We start from the raw sequence: 16364 nt of genomic DNA on the forward strand, positions 1-16364 counted from the left end.
ACAGGACTTTTTGCTCCATTTGCTGCTTTGATCCCCAGCGTGGGGGTGCACTCTGCGTTGAGCCGGTGAGCCAGCACACCCAGCTGGATCTGGACACAGGCCAGATCTTTTCTCTTTGCTGCTGCTTCTTCTTCTGCTACAGGAGAAGATGCTGACTATTCTCTTTTATAGTGAAATGGCCCGGGGAACGTGTGGTTGTCATCCATGCCAGATCCGGTCATAAATAATTGGAAAAAAATATCTTCAAAATTAATTAAATAAATAAATATATCAATAAGGGTTGTGTGTGTGTGTGTGTGTGTGTGTGTGTGTGTGTGTGTGTGTGTGTGTGTGTGTGTGTGTGTGTGTGTGTGTGTGTGTGTGTGTGTGTGTAGGCATTTATAGTCAATCCGCATATTTTTATTCTTGAAACTTAAGAGGCATCTCCCCACTCCTACCTGTAGCTGTCCTGTGTTTTTACTGCATTGCTGCAATAACCGGATATCCCTTGCAGGATCAATAAAGTCTATCTATCTATCTATCTATCTATCTATCTATCTATCTATTGTCTGTCTTTTGGTAATATGCATTGGGCAACAGCTGGCAGTTTGTATGCTTCAGTTCAATTGATAGGGATCTGATTAATGAAACTCACACATGCATGGGTATGAACACACACACACACACACACACACACACACACACACGCACGCACGCACGCTCCCATGCGCAGATTTAAATGAGAATATGGACAATGGCATTGACCCATCACAAGCGCTATGGAAAAGGTAAATAAACAAAGTTACTTGGGCTAAGGACGTTTCAGGTGCAGTGCAGGCTGGGAGGTCTCTGTATTAATTACCGACGGCCTACTTACATGCTGTACTTGCTCTCTCTCTCTCTCTCCCTCTCTCTCTCTCTCTCTCTCTCTCTCTCTCTCTCTCTCTCTCTCTGCACAAAGTCACTTAATCAGTGTGTTGGACTAGAGTCAGACCAATGGTTCTCAACCTGTGGGTCTCGACATAACGTGTATAGAGGGTATCTGCACATTTCTAAAGTGACATTTTAAGGACTTTTTAATACCTCTAAAATGACAAATTAAACATTGGCCAAATTGTCAAATATTATATGCAGATATTGTGAAAATAGCTGATCTACATGCTCACAACGCCTCGGAGCGAGAGAGAGAGAGAGAGAGAGAGAGAGAGAGAGAGAGAGAGAGAGAGGAGAGACTCAAATTTGACTGATGGCGGAGCTAAAAAAAGACAACAGTTTTTCCGGGACACATAAGGTTGCAGAATGCAAAACACTTTCTCAAAGACAGAGGAAAGACACAGACAAAGTCATCAAAGAAATTGAAGTTGCTTGAAGGGTTGTGCGCGCGTGTGCGTGCGGGCATGCGTGCGTGCACTTGAGTTCCATTAATCAGATCCCTATCAATTTAACTGAAGCATACAAACTGCCAGCTGTTGCCCAATGCATATTACCATTAGAGATGAACCACTGAACTCTCCCGCTATGTCTGTCTGTCTGTCTGTCTGTCTGTCTGTCTGTCTGTCTGTCTGTCTGTCTGTCTGTCTGTCTGTCTGTCTGTCTGTCTGTCTGTCTGTCTGTCTGTCTGTCTGTCTGTCTGTCTGTCTGTCTGTCTGTCTGTCTGTCTGTCTGTCTGTCTGTCTGTCTGTCTGTCTGTCTGTCTGTCTGTCTGTCTGTCTGCATCCTTCCCTTGTGTCTCGCTGTCATGGTAACAGCGTTAATGTTGCATCATCAGGGATCTCGCTGTCACTCTTTTCTCTCTCTCTCTCTCTCTCGCTCTCTCAGTTTTCAATTCAATTCAAAGGGGCTTCATTGCTATGAGAAAACATACGTTTACATTGCCAAAGCAAAAGTGAACAAAACAATCAAAACACAACTAAAGTATGCAGCGTATGTACATTGTACAACAAGTAAACGATGTGTTGCATTGTAACTTAGAGAAAACTGTCTTACGAAACCATCCTGTCTGATACATGTATCCACACAAGAAAGGTTGTCTCTTGTCTGGGGATAAACTTGTGAAGCGAATGATGACGGCAGTATTTCAATGTTTTGCGTTCACTTTGTGGGTGAAACCTAAATGGCAGCTTCTCAGATGTATTTAAAAGTAGTTGCTCTGTTCGCTCTCTCTCTCCCCATCACTCCTCTTTGTGTCTCTCTTTCATAGTAATAGTGTTTATGTTGCATCATCAGGGACTTTCCCTGTGATGTTGTTATTGGGCTCTCCTCCCATCATCTCACCTGTTGCATTCTCTCTCCTGACGTCCCTCTTACTCACAAACACGCGCTCACACACACATACATTATCTGGCGCGTGCACACACATAGACATCAAAGGGGGCTTGAGCCCTATGCCCTTTTCGCCGTCTGTAAAAAGTGCCTTCTCCAGACCAGGAATTCAGTTTTTACTATGGTGAAAGAAATGTAAAATTCCCACTTTCCATGCCACACCCGAAAGCAGCATTCAAGAGAATTGTCTAGTCCTTGAATGCAGCAGCTTATGTTGAAGGAATTGTCTTTTCTGTGTAGAAATCCATGCCATTACGCCACATGTCCAGTGTGGTATCAAGCACCGAAAATAGCCGACCTCCCAGCTCTCACTTGGAGGTCTGCTATTTTCAATATTTTCACCAAAAGGCCCTTTAGGAATGTCAGCCCCTGCCTCTCTAACATTCTCTGCACGTCCCTGTACAGTATGTTTTTCACCATGAATCATGTCTTATTAGGTATTCTCTTGTTTTGTCATACCTGCCTCAGCTTGTTACTCATCCTCGTTAGGGCTCTAGTTTGTCTCTCAGAGGGGACTATGTTGACGACGACTCTGTGCCACACTGTCTCACGCACGCACGCGGAAACACACACACACACACACACACACACACACACACACACACACACACACACACACACACACACACACACACACACACACACACACACACACACACACACACACACACACACACACACACACACACACACACACACACAGTGAAGTGCATTCGCCTCCAGGCTACAATATATCAGACACTCTAGGCCAGGGGTCTTCAATGTTTTCAGGTCAAGGACCCCGTAGCTGAGAGAGATGAAGCAGGGACCCCCAGATTCCAGTTTCATCGTTTGACAGCACAATCATCAGTGAATTTTGGATTCATGTCAATTTGTGTTATCAGATAAACCAACTGAACCATCAAATTGTCAATACTTAATTAACTTGACCTTTCACTCTGTACTTAGTCTGCTCTTTTTCCCCCTCTACACCAAACCTCTTTGCCGAAAATAGCCGATCTACAAGCTCGTAGATTGTAGATCTGCTATTTTTTGGCTAAAGTTATCAGAATATGGACGTTAGGGTTCAAGTGGTTAATATAAAAACTGAGAAAAAAAGTTTCTATCTCACAAAGATTTGAAAAACCCCCTGTATAGTAACTCTGAGGACCCCCTAGGGGTCCCGGACCCCCTGTTGAAGACCTCTGCTCTAGGCTGAATCCTCTCCACGGTGGGTCCCACTTTTCGAGGCACATAAATGCTACGCCGAATGGCAGCAAAAACAGCAGATCTACAAGCTCACGACGCGGCGCGTCCGCCATGCAGCTTAAGCTAGTTGGTCGACTATTTTCAGACTTGCGGCTACCGTCGTGCTACATGAACTGTGACTTTGGCTTTCAGACTGCTGGGGACGGTTGAGTTCACAGTCTAGCTCATTTTGTCACAAGCTGCCTGTCGGGGAAGGCAGGCAGACACCCTGGACTGGACTGGCTGTCCCTATTACCATATAACCTAAATTCACGTTCATATACTCACAGGAAGCAATGCCTATGATAAGATATCATAGGCTGATACGGTATACATACACGTTCTTTTTAAATGTTTTATTTTTTATTATTGTGACCTTTTTTTAAATAAAATGTTCTATTTGCATCACAGTCTATACATTGTTTGCATGGTATGCAAAGTTATAACAATTATTACAATTATTACCAAATCATGAGGTTCTCCTGACCCATTTTTGACATACAAAATGAGTGGACAATAATTACCAGAAATACATAAAGAGCTAGCCCTGAATGACCATAACAGGTCTGTAACTCTGACAGTTATGGTGGTCCTTGCAAATAATATTATTTGAGAACCACTAGAACTAGTGGACTAGTTGACTCCCACGATTTGCAAATGCTCCCATCATACATCTATTATAGGCCTATAGCATTCGGAGATTGTGGAATAGTTGTTTGGCTACGCAAGACTATAGCAGACTCCTACAGTATGTGCCATAGTGTCATATAGTAAATCAGTCTCATACATATTCTGAGGAAAACCTGGAGACTTGACCTTCAGTAATTGGGTCTTATGATGAAGATAAAAAAACATTATAATGGTGTGTAAAAAAGAAAATCTAAAATGTGCCATGTGGACAATTAAGGACAGGTCTTTGCCACAGACACATTTGTGCGTGTACGGACATATTGATGACCCCGGCCTATATGACACATCTGCATCAGGAAGGCTAACAGCAATATTTTTCTAATAACCTACACCAGGGGTCTTCAACGTTTTCAGGCCGAGGACCCCTTCGTTGAGAGAGAGATGAAGCAGGGACCCCCACAACCTTTTCATAGATTCCATATACAGTAGTTTCATTGTTTGACAGCACAATCATCAGTGTATTTTGGAATCATGTAAATTTGTGTTTTCAGATATTTAATCAGTTGAACCGTCAATACTTAAAAAACACAACCTTTCACTCTGTACTTAGTCTGCTCTTTTTCCCCTCTACACCAAAGCTATTTGCCGAAAATAGCCGATTTACAAGCTCACAACTGAGCTTAGATCTGTAATTTTTGGCTAAAGTTCTCAGAATATGGACGCTATAGGGATTCAAGTGGTTCATATAAAAAAGAGGAAAAAAAGCTTCTATCACACAAAGATTTGGAGGACCCCCTGTAGTAACTCTGAGGACCCCCTAGGGGTCCCAGACCCCCTGTTGAAGACCCCTGACCTACACTACAGTATGCACTTAATTTAACCACGGTCTCTTAGCCTTCTGGCCAACCTTCACTCCCCCAAAAGGCCGTGGAAAAGTAGGCTAGGTTCATAATGTGAGAGCTGTTATCGTGAATGCCTTCTCTCTCCCGAGTCTCTCGTCTGTTGCGGCAGACAACGCTTTGAAAAGAGTGAAGCGAAGCCTTTGTCGTCTTCTCACAGGAAAAGCGCTCAAAGATTCTTTTATTCATGAAGCGTGTTAATGTTTTAGACCCACAGCAGACAGACGCAGACGTGGTGGGAGGGAAGGAGGTTTGATGTATTCCTATTCTCAGACAGACTGCATATATACTGTGTACAGTGCGGCATGGAAAGTCAGGTATGGGTCTTCGCAACAAGGTGAACGGAACATTACATTTTTAACTGGAAATAAATCTAGACTTGAAAGAATGAGGGAGAGTGTGAGGGAGAGAGAGAGAGAGAGAGAGGGAGAGGGAGAGAGGGAGAGAGAGATCCCTAAAGACCACTGGTGGAAGAAGTACTCAAATGTCTTACTTAGGTAAAAGTATCAATACTGCAATGTAGAAACACTCTGTTACAAGTAAAAGTCTGGAATTCAAGATGCACTTGAGTAAAAGTACAAAAGTATTGGTATCAAAATGTACTACCAAAAGTAGAAAGTAGTCCTTATGTAGAATGTCCCATTTCATTTTCACGTTTTTTGAAAATATATCTTGATGCAACGCATTGTGAGCCTGTAAAGCATCTATTTTCAAATGGCCAAAATGTATATAGGCTGAAGTAGTAACCAACGTTGTCAAGTGGAGTAAAAGTACAATCTTTTCCTCTGAGATGTACTGGAGTAGAAGTAAAAGTACAGAAAATTGTAAATACTCCAGTGAAATTAAAATACCTGTACTTTACACCACTGCTTAAAGGAGTAGTTCACCACTTTTCAACCTGTCTTCATATAATAGGTCCTCACTAATGTTCATGATAAAATATCACTATTTTTTTCTACTCAGTCCAAGTCTCCTTGGAGAGCTGTGGGAAGTTCAGAATCCATCGTCTTGTGACATCATCATTTTCCCAAAAAAAAAAAAAAACAATATTTTTGAAAAAGATATTTAGATTTTTATTATCGCGAGAACAATGGCTTCCACTTTAAAATTGCTACTTTTCAGGAATAGAAAGCCTGCAGTTTCTATAAGCTGGATTGGTAATTGATGATGTCACAAGACGATGGCTTCTGACCAGCCCACAGCCCTCCTCTGAGGGAAAAAAAAAAAAAAAAAAAAGCAATTTTTGAGTGAGGACCAATTATATGAACATAGGTTGAAACCTGGTGGAGTGCCCCTTTAAGAATGAACAAAGTAGGGAGAGTGCGAGGTTTTGTGCGCCTTTCAGGGGGAGAGAGAGAGAGAGAGAGAGAGAGAGAGAGAGAGAGAGAGAGTGAGAGCGAGAGCGTGACAGATATCTACAGAGAATGACAGATATCCACGGCCAAATCCCAGCATCCATATTAGAAGTGTGAAAATGGACCCAAATGGGTCCCTACAGTTGCATTTGGGCATAGATGGAAGGCAAAGCTGACACAATTACTTTGTGTGTGTGTGTGTGAGAGAGAGAGTGTTCTTTATCAGGGCTGGCACTGCTAGCAGCTGTTTTTGTTGGCTTCTCACTTTGCGTTCAAAGGCAGGGTCCGTCTGACTTTGGAGAAGCTACTCTGAACTGATCTGATGGTGTGTGCATGCATCGAATTTCATGTTTGTCATAAGAGAAATGGGTTTTTTTTATTGTAGAAGAAAATTAAATGGCATTCTTAAAACCATGTCTTAAAATGTTGACGTCCTCACAAGTATTGTAATAAAAATGTGTGTTATTGTGTACGCGTTTGTTTGTTGGTAGCGGTTATTATACTCTCTTAGTGTTTTGTGTAGTGTGACAGAAGGGTTGTTACTCAGTCAAGCTCCTAAAACACTACAACCATCAAACATGTGTTGATGACACTCTGCCTGAATACACTTATATACTGTTATGGTTGTGGTAGAATTTAACAATAATAACATGCATATCTAGCTACAGTAGCTATAGCTGTCTAGCTATAGCTGTAACTGGGTTACCATGACACAAGTCCAGGGGTGCCGGCTGCAGAATACTTAAACCCTCTATATACTAAATCAAATGGAACTGAGTTTCACTGCACTTGGTGCCTTCTTTTTCGATCTACACCAAACATTTCACCAAAACATTCACCAAAAATAGCAGATCTACAAGCTCACAACAAGCTTTTGAGCTTGGGACAAATCCGGCCGCCAATGAAGTTGGACTGGCCAGAAGAATTCTGAGGGCCAGTGAATTACCATAATCACAGTAATCCTTAATCATATTCCATCATATTCAGGGGCTTTTGGGTTTCTGACAATGTGGCCCCCTGAACAATTTAGTTGAATAACGCTGAGCTGCAAGCTCACAATACATCAGCTTTTCCAGAAGGCAGACCTCCTCCCTTCTGTCCCCATGGGACAACGGTGACACATGTATCTAGGATTTTGTGCTAGGAACTCATTCTCGAAGCATACCTAAGTACAGTACTGAGAACGCATGTGCAATAATGTCAGGCAAGTGCAGTAAGTGTCTCTTCAGAGATCAACGTCATAGACCCCTAGTGTTTTCATATTTTTCACAGTAGGGTACTAGGCAGTAGCTTTGTATTCGAGTGTGCGTGCACGTGTGCATAAATGTCTGCGCCTGTGTCCCACCGGGCAAGATAAGGATAAAGATAAAGATAAAAAATATCTTTCTCAATTGAAGTGGATGGGAGTGGATGGTATAGCATCCATCCACTTCAATTGCGAAATATATGTTTTATCTTTATCTTGCCTGGTGGGGTGCCTGCATCTTTGCATACAGTATGTGCAAATGTGGATGTCTTTTGGAGGATTGTGTGTGTGTGTGTGTGTGTGTGTGTGTGTGTGTGTGTGTGTGTGTGTGTGTGTGTGTGTGTGTGTGTGTGTGTGTGTGTGTGTGTGTGTGTGTGTGTGTGTGTGTGTGTGTGTGTCCCCCTGTCCGTCCATGTGTGTTTCTGTTTGCCCAAGTGTGCATAACCTGTATGCATAACCTGTATGCATGTGTGTGTGTGTGTGTGTGTGTGTGTGTGTGTGTGTGTGTGTGTGTGTGTGTGTGTGTGTGTGTGTGTGTGTGTGTGTGTTTGTGCACCTGTGTCTGTGTGTGCGTGCGTGTCATGTGTGTATCAGTGTCAGCTCCCAGGTGTGTCCGTGTGCTCTGGTATCAGTGCCGTGTCATATGGCCAGGTAGGGGCTTGGGTTACCCCTGTCCCACTGATAGCTGCCTGTAATGAGGCCATTAGATCCTGCTAATAGCTTGTAGGGTCAGTCAACTGAGAGAAAAGCCAAGGGGATCAGCTTGCACTCTGCGCTGCCCCGATCCCTTTGGCTGAGGCCTCGCTAGCCTGGTCCGTTGGCTTATCAACTGTTTGCTCAATTCATCCTTCAGCAGCTCCCATATCTACCCTCTGTTTTCCCTCATTTATCCAAGTGATGTAATTAAATTCATGGAGAGCGCAGTGCTGTAAATGGGATTAGTAATTACAACTTTTCGCTCATACTATCTGATTCGCTCACACCATTCTGGGTCTCCAGGCAAAGTGTTGAGTTCAGGCGGTGAAAGGGAGCGGCGGAGAAAGAAGGACATGGAAGAGAATGGAAGGAAAAAAACTAATTATAATAAAGTGGAAAAGTAAGAAAGAGGGATGGGAAGAAAGAAAGAAGAGAGAGGAATCATAAAGAAAGACAGTAGGCCTAAACAAATTAAGGAGAGAAAGAAAGAAAGAAATAAAGAAATCAAATGTGCTGAAATTGTCATGTTTGATGATCAAAGAGATGCCATACCAATGAAACAATACTGAAAACTGTACTAGAAATCAGCTTATCAACCTAAAGCTTCACTCACGTTTTCTGAAGAAAGGACAAGAAGAAGAAAGAAAACAGAGGAACAACAAAAGAAAGGAACAAACAAACAAAATAAAACAAAAAATAATTAAGAGAGAAAGAAATAAAGAAAGCAAGAAAAAGACAGACACTGTAAGACACCAGAATTAGCAGAGCGGCCAGAGAGACAGTGCCACAGTGGTGCTATAGCGTGACAAAGACAGTAGCACATACTGAGGGCTACATGTTTTCGTGTAACACATGTCCTTTTGCGAGGACATCACCTCCCAAGGTATCGCTCACAGACGTTGGCAGATGGTCGAGGTGTCGCCTGAAAGAGCGCTCCTCCCTTTTCCAGCGCTGCCGTCGCACCAAACTGAGGCGGAGACAGACAGACCCATCTGCTTCATGCCGCTAATGGACGCCATAGGACCGCCGCGCCAGACGAAAGTAATGAATGAGTGACGTCGTCGTCATTCACGGCCAGCGGCCGAGTTGCCAGTCACCGTGAACAGGGCATGATTGAAAGTGGGTCAAATCTGATGGGCATTTAGAGTCTTTACAAGGTTCCATCTAACTATTAATTTAGCGAATGTCTGTCCGTCTGACCATCTGCATGCTGACATAACTGATACTACACCGTTTCGCTGCCATGGTAACCGCCTGTCTGCATGCTGATGATCTGCCCAACGGGCACTCCAACATGGAACACCATATATGGGCAGAAAGATCTGCCCAACGGGCACTCCAACACAGGAATAGTTCATTAAAAATAGGGCTGGCTCACTACAGGTTTTCAGTCGTACTTGAGGATCAGGACAGTTTACTGAGGATCGAATATTGAGGTGGAGCCAGACGATCTGAGATCTGACAGATACGTCTGGGTAATGTAAAATTCATACTGGGTGTTTTAACTATTTGGAAAATCCAAAAATAACAGCATTACCAAAGGGAGGAAGCACTCTCTCAGGTGAAACTTCAACCATCTGCCAATGTTTGCCCTTCTAATGAAGCCAGTACAGAATCATTTATCTCTTACTGTATTTACCCGTAAGAATAAAGAGACCTTGAATAAATGCAAAGACATTATGGCGTTCCTTCATATAGGGACTACTAACCACTGCCACCCATCTTCGTTTTTCCTTACCTTTTCAAGTAGTCACAGAATATTTTTCTAGTTTTATTTATAGATTCAAATACAAGTCTGTTACAGTGATTATTAGAATCTTTTCACAGAAGACATTTTGACTGATAAACACAGCTGAAGGTAATAACAATAATTGCGTGTGTTTCATTTAGGTGTTATATGGCCACACATGCACGGATGCAGGGGGAGTGGCCATCATATATGCTGCTGGCAAAATGTGCATTAAAGTTGAACCAGAAGCCCCGTCCCTATCCCTCACATAGAGTGGAAGTGAACAGGAGGCAAATATGTAATTTGCGCATACCCTGTGCGCCGGCATAGACAGTACAGTCAACTGCTGACAGAGTCTCAGAGAGGGATAGTGTGTGTGTGCACGAGCGAGAGAGAGAGGGAGATAGAGCAGAGAGGGAGGCATAGAAGGAGAAAACAGATGGAGAGAGTGAGATGAGTATAAAACATCAGGAGGTGTGCACTGTGTGTGGATTCCAGCGTTCTACACCCAAGGCATCAGTCGTTTGCTATTTGCTGGTTATAAGCAACAGCTTACATAATGCAAACCGCTATGTCACCTTGTGTGCCCCGGGACGTTTGTCTCCCCCAGTTTTTTAAATTACATTTTCAACTCACACTAAGATGGGTCCTACTAGACACTGTGTTTTCTTTTAAAGTTGAGGGAACGAGACAGCATGGAGCAGGCAAAGGAACGAACAATCTCCAGATTCAATTCTACAGGGATGTGCTCTGTTCCCGACAGGAGGCCCTTAACCGGTGCTCTATCGCTTTGAGTGCATAAAACTTTTCATTTGACTGAACACAATAACACAAAATTACACAATGCTCACAACTGTTTCAGCCACATAGATCTTGATAACCACCTAGAATGCACATGATGGTGTGACCCAACTACACCGACAACTAGCTGGTCATCCCTCAACTGCCCAAGACATTTATTTCAGTCAACTCAAAAATAGGGTAATGGCGAAAACCACATGGTTACAGCAATCCAAGATTGACACAAGAAAGTCCTGAGACTTATTTCCATTGAGAACATTACAATACAAAACACATTACGTATACGGTACATTCATACAGTAACAACAAGTGCTCCCTTATCTTTCCCTATAGACTATAGTTAAGCAAAATACATTTAATTGTGGGGGTCCTTGACATGAAAAAGTTTGAGAACCACTGATTTAGAAGAAGGACATTTATAGAATCGGGGGGGGGGGGGGGGGGGGGGGGGATATTCAAAGACTTGCACAAACTTGCCAGAAAGTGACAGACTTGCTGTGAGCTTGTATATCTGCAACTTTGTAATAGTTAAAGCATACATTAATCTAAAATGACACAAATCTGTGTCATCTAAAATGACACAGATTTGCGTTCAAGTCTAGACCTCAGATTGGTTGTCAGTTTGACACTAGTTTCAAGGTCGTTCCACTGTGTGGCTCCTATGTAAGTGAAGGAACCTTTACCCACTTTACTTTTAAAAGCAGGGTGGCTCACCTCTACTTCTGGTGGAATACGTGACCACTTCGCCTACCTGAGTAAAACACCTCTTATAACTCCTCTCTTTCTCTTGACCACCACACTGCGCTTAAGCTATGGAACCTTCTTCCTCTCTCCCGCGGTGGCATTCCTTGAGGCAAATGGCAGCTAATTAAAGGCTACACGGCTGACCTTTCTCGTCCGTCTGCCCACACACTGCCCATGCAGTCCACTGAAGCGGAAACCAGAGCAGGGAATTTGTCAGTGTACACAACAGAATGCACTATTTGAGGAGGTAGTAGATGAATGGCCTCTTGACTTTAAATGAGCAGTTGTTCCCCACCTTTTCGGGATTATCCGCTTGAAAATCACAAAAGCAATCACGGCCCACCAATCTGACCAATTAAGTGTTCCTATTAACTATTTCTCTGTATCTCTTGTTTTGTTTTGTTGCTGAATAAAACATTATTTTAACCAATGCAGGCATTGACACTAAGGCTTGCCCACCTGCCCCCAGCAGGTAAATAAAACTGTCGGGCAGGTGAAGTTTGCTTTCAGGTTGCCCGACCGGGCAAGTGCTCATTTGAGAGGGGACGCAACCGTTTCTAAACACAAAACAAGATATCTGTCTAAACAACATGGCCAGCGCGCTCCGTCTGGTCTGTGGAATGTAAAATAAGAGCACTGTTAACCTATAATGTGCTGTTTTTACCGTTGCTAGACTTAAAAATATAGAATAACAAGTGTGAAACCATAGACCTATTAATCATAGCTATGTAGGTAGTTGGATTTGGAGGTATTGAGGTATGACATTTTTTTATCGCACAGCCCCAGAAAGTAAATAAATAAGTGTTAAATTGAGCTGTTTTTAAAATCTTACCTATCATTTTATAATGGACAATTATTTTTCGGGCAAGTGGGCATGATCTTTGTCTCCCTGTTCTTCTATTGTGTAACTGGATGAGACACCTACTGGTTCACCAAAGGTATTGCATAAAGATCAAAGTGTACTATCTCAGCCTCAGGAACACTTCTCACCTATAAAGACACCTCCTCTGCTCTGACATGACCACCAACTAAAGTATGTGAGCTGAAGAGAAAAGGGAGAGAAAATTGAAACGGTGAAAGCCTCGCGTTGATCCCCACTCCCCCACCCCAGCCTGCACTGGGATCACATCTGCCACTCTATGGCTGTAGTTCCCACGGCCTAACCTGCTGTCACACCTTAGCCCTCCAATGCATTTGATATGCAAACCTACCCATGTTCAGAACAGTAAAACAACACACATAACGTGGATACTTTGTAGACCGACAGACAGACAGCCAGGACAGACAGACCTTTATTGAACCCACAGGGAAGATTCAGTCGGCAGTACCACAGTTATATCAGTGCAGTTATGTTGCCTTGCCGCTTCTCTCCATAGATCAGCGGCCATAAATGTCACTTTAGTTTAATGGAATAATCCTAAATCAAAGAAAAACTGATTTCGTTCCACAGTACAATTTTGTATCGCAAACTCTATGTCACTGAGAGCGATACAGAAAGCAAGCAGACAGTAAAGCTTACATTGACAGTATGAATAAAGAAATGCACGCACAATATGAGGCAGAAGACAAACGCGCCCTAATTTTTACAGTACTTTGTCTTAGGATGGTGTCACAACAATAGCTGATCCACAAGCTCACAATGCGTCGCAATGTAATGCGTTGTGAGAAACTAAAGTATGTGAGCTTTACAAAAAGGAGGTGAAAAACTAAAAGGAGGTGAAAAACTTTGAACATTTCTTAAGTTTCTTTTTCAAACTGAACCGCGCTGATGTTGTGTAACTTGTGTTTGAAGAGGAACAGAGAGAGCAGACTGACTGAAGCCTTGGGGCAACTGAACGCAGGCCAGGGCACCAACCCGGATTCTGTCGGTTCAAAGTCGTGTCTGTTCCTATCTGCTTAGCTGTCCATCATTACTATTCCACTGTCCTGAAAGGCACTTACTCTACATGCACGTACGTTGTACGAGCGCACACACACACACGCACGCACGCGTCTGGGTATTTCTATTTGCAATACGGCTTTTTAGGGCTTAAGATGGTAGACAGCTATCACAAATGGAGGACATTTGTACAATTTCTATGGCCTCCACATATAATCGATAAATCATCAGGAACAACAGTTCAAATCAAGCCGAATGAATCCCGTCCAATCTGATTATGTGCAGGTGAAGCAGATCTTCAGTCTGTGTCGGGGAAACAATGCCTGACTACTGTGACATTTACTTTTGTTTGCCTTCATTTGAAACACGACAGCAGGCAGTGTGATATGACTGACTGAGCTGTGAGGGCAAAGCCTGGTCTGAATGGCTGATAGCAGGGAGACAGAGAGCCTTATCATAGTATGAGAATACAGTCGTGTGTGCGCTAGCCTCGGGATCCAGGCATTTCAAGAAGAAAAGCCTGGGCTAGCCTCCCTGTAACTGTGGTTCACGACATTTTAATTGTATATAGAATATATGTAGCCGTTCAGATATCTTATTTTACATCAGTATTGTTCATGTGAACTGGTTTGTTTAGGCTTATCCATTACCCGGTGAGATTTGCCGGGGACAAAGAATCCGTCCGCGTTAGGCGAGACAATGTGTGTGTAGGCCTACACGAAAGAAAGAAAGAAAGAAAGAAGAAAGAAAGAAAGAAAGAAAGAAAGAAAGAAAGAAAGAAAGAAAGAAAGAAAGAAGAAAGAAAGAAAGAAAAGAAAGAAAGAAAGAAAGAATGAATGAATGAATGAAAGAAAAGACTTATTAACCTGTGTGTAATGATTATCATTGTCTCACAATAGCATAATACATAAAATACGAAAGGAAAGGTTTGGCTTTTTACTTTAGACACTGAGCGTCAGTCACTGTGTCAGGAATCAGGGATTCAGCATCATTATCTGGCTTCATTTTCTGCCTCTCGGCGCTCTGTATTTATCGTCTTCCCGTGTTCTGTGGGCGAAGCTGCTTTTTGACCGGCGTCTGTGTGTATAAGCCCAGCTTAGGGGTTTGGACCGCGACACCTCGAGCTTGATTGCTTTGAAAGGTGACACTGGCGTAATAACGTTTGCCTAGTGCCACTTTGCATTGTTGCATTTCCTCTGATTCGGCGAACATAAAGGGACATATGGTGGCCTGACTGTCATGGTAATGGCGCCCTTGTGCACACAGACGTACCGCAGACACAGGACAGGACACAGGCAATCAATCACACTGAAGTAGCCTCGATGCCTTCCTGGTGTTCCTTGCAAATGACACCGAGAGCTGTTTACTCAGTAGATGTCATCGGTAGAAAGAGCTGTACTATACTGATTGCTGTGATTATGCATGTGCGTGCGCGTGTACACACACACACACACACACACACACACACACACACACACACACACACACACACACACACACACACACACACACACACACACACACACACACACACACACACACACACACACAGTGATTTAGTATCCAATTAAACTAATGGCACTGTGTTTTCTGTCTGTTCTTTGTTTTGTGTTGTTTTTTCCAGAGACATCAAACCAGACAACATCCTGTTGGATGAGCACGGTAAGATAACTATCTTCATTCTTCATATCCGTCACTTCACCGAGAAACAGACTATATACCATGGGTCTTCAACATGGGGTCCGGGACCCCTAGGGGGTCCTCAGAGTTACTACAGGGGGTCCTCAAAATCTTTGAGTGATAGAAACTTTTTGAGCGGTGGTCACAACGCTCCTATACGTGGCCGTGTGTGTGGGTCTGTCTGTCTGTCTGTATGTCTGTCTCCGGGTCTGTAGCCTGCAGTAACCTTTTCTGACCACACATGTTAAGGGAGGGGCGCTGTTGCACACACACACACACACACACACACACACACACACACACACACACACACACACACACACACACACACACACACACACACACACACACACACACACACACACACACACACACACACACACACACACACACACACACACCACCGCTCAGTTCAACACGAGTGTGATTTTTTTCTTCTTTTTTTATATTGACCACTTGAATCCAAGTGTCCATATTCTGAGAACTTTAGCCAAAAATAGCAGATCTACAAGCTCACAACGCCTCACGCTGAGAGGCGTTGTGAGCTTGTAGATCGGCTATTTTTGGCAAAGAGCTTTGGTGGAGAGGGGAAAAAGAACAGACTAAGTAAAGAGAGAAAGATCAAGTTTCAAGTGGTTCAATAACTGAAAACACAAATTTACATGAATCCAAAATACACTGATGATTGTGCTGTCAAACGATGAAACTATATGGAATATATAGGTTGTGGGGGTCCCTGCTTCATCTCTCTCTCAACTAAGGGGTCCTTGGCCTGAAAACATTGAAGACCCCTGCTCTATACTGTAACTATATGGACACACAGTCATTTGGCCATAATGGCCATAGTAGACAGGACAGGTTTCTTGGCCCGAGCCCTTGCTACTTTTCAGCCAGCTGCCAGAAAATGAATCGAAACCACAACTTAATACTTAGTGACCACAACCACACTCAGATAAACATGCATCATGAATTATGGAAAAGACAGGTCCATTGATATGGTCCAAATAGAACCCATCAATAATCTAGGGAAACACAAATAATGACATTAATCCATTTAGAACGGGTACACATTATTGTGTATCATTATTTTACAGAAGGAGCGAATACACTTCCCGGCAGCGGCACCTGCCGCGACGTCGTCGGACTTGCCGACAACAGCCGCCGGCAATGATTCCTA

The 16364-nt window shown here is 43.2% G+C and overlaps 1 protein-coding gene across 1 annotated transcript in view; it reads left to right on the top strand.

The window, feature by feature from the left end:
• The window catches only part of stk32a (serine/threonine kinase 32A), a gene marked incomplete at both ends in the record, with an annotated part of 196378 nt that overhangs the window by 86035 nt on the left and 93979 nt on the right, over positions 1–16364 (top strand). Inside the window, one exon of the mRNA XM_080749165.1 lies at positions 15132–15169. Coding sequence (XP_080605291.1) covers positions 15132–15169 — 38 coding nt within the window. The remainder of the gene's footprint in view (positions 1–15131; positions 15170–16364) is intronic.

Source organism: Nannobrachium achirus, assembly GCF_963921795.1.
Source record: "Nannobrachium achirus genome assembly, chromosome: 19".
Classification (NCBI taxonomy): domain Eukaryota; kingdom Metazoa; phylum Chordata; class Actinopteri; order Myctophiformes; family Myctophidae; genus Nannobrachium; species Nannobrachium achirus.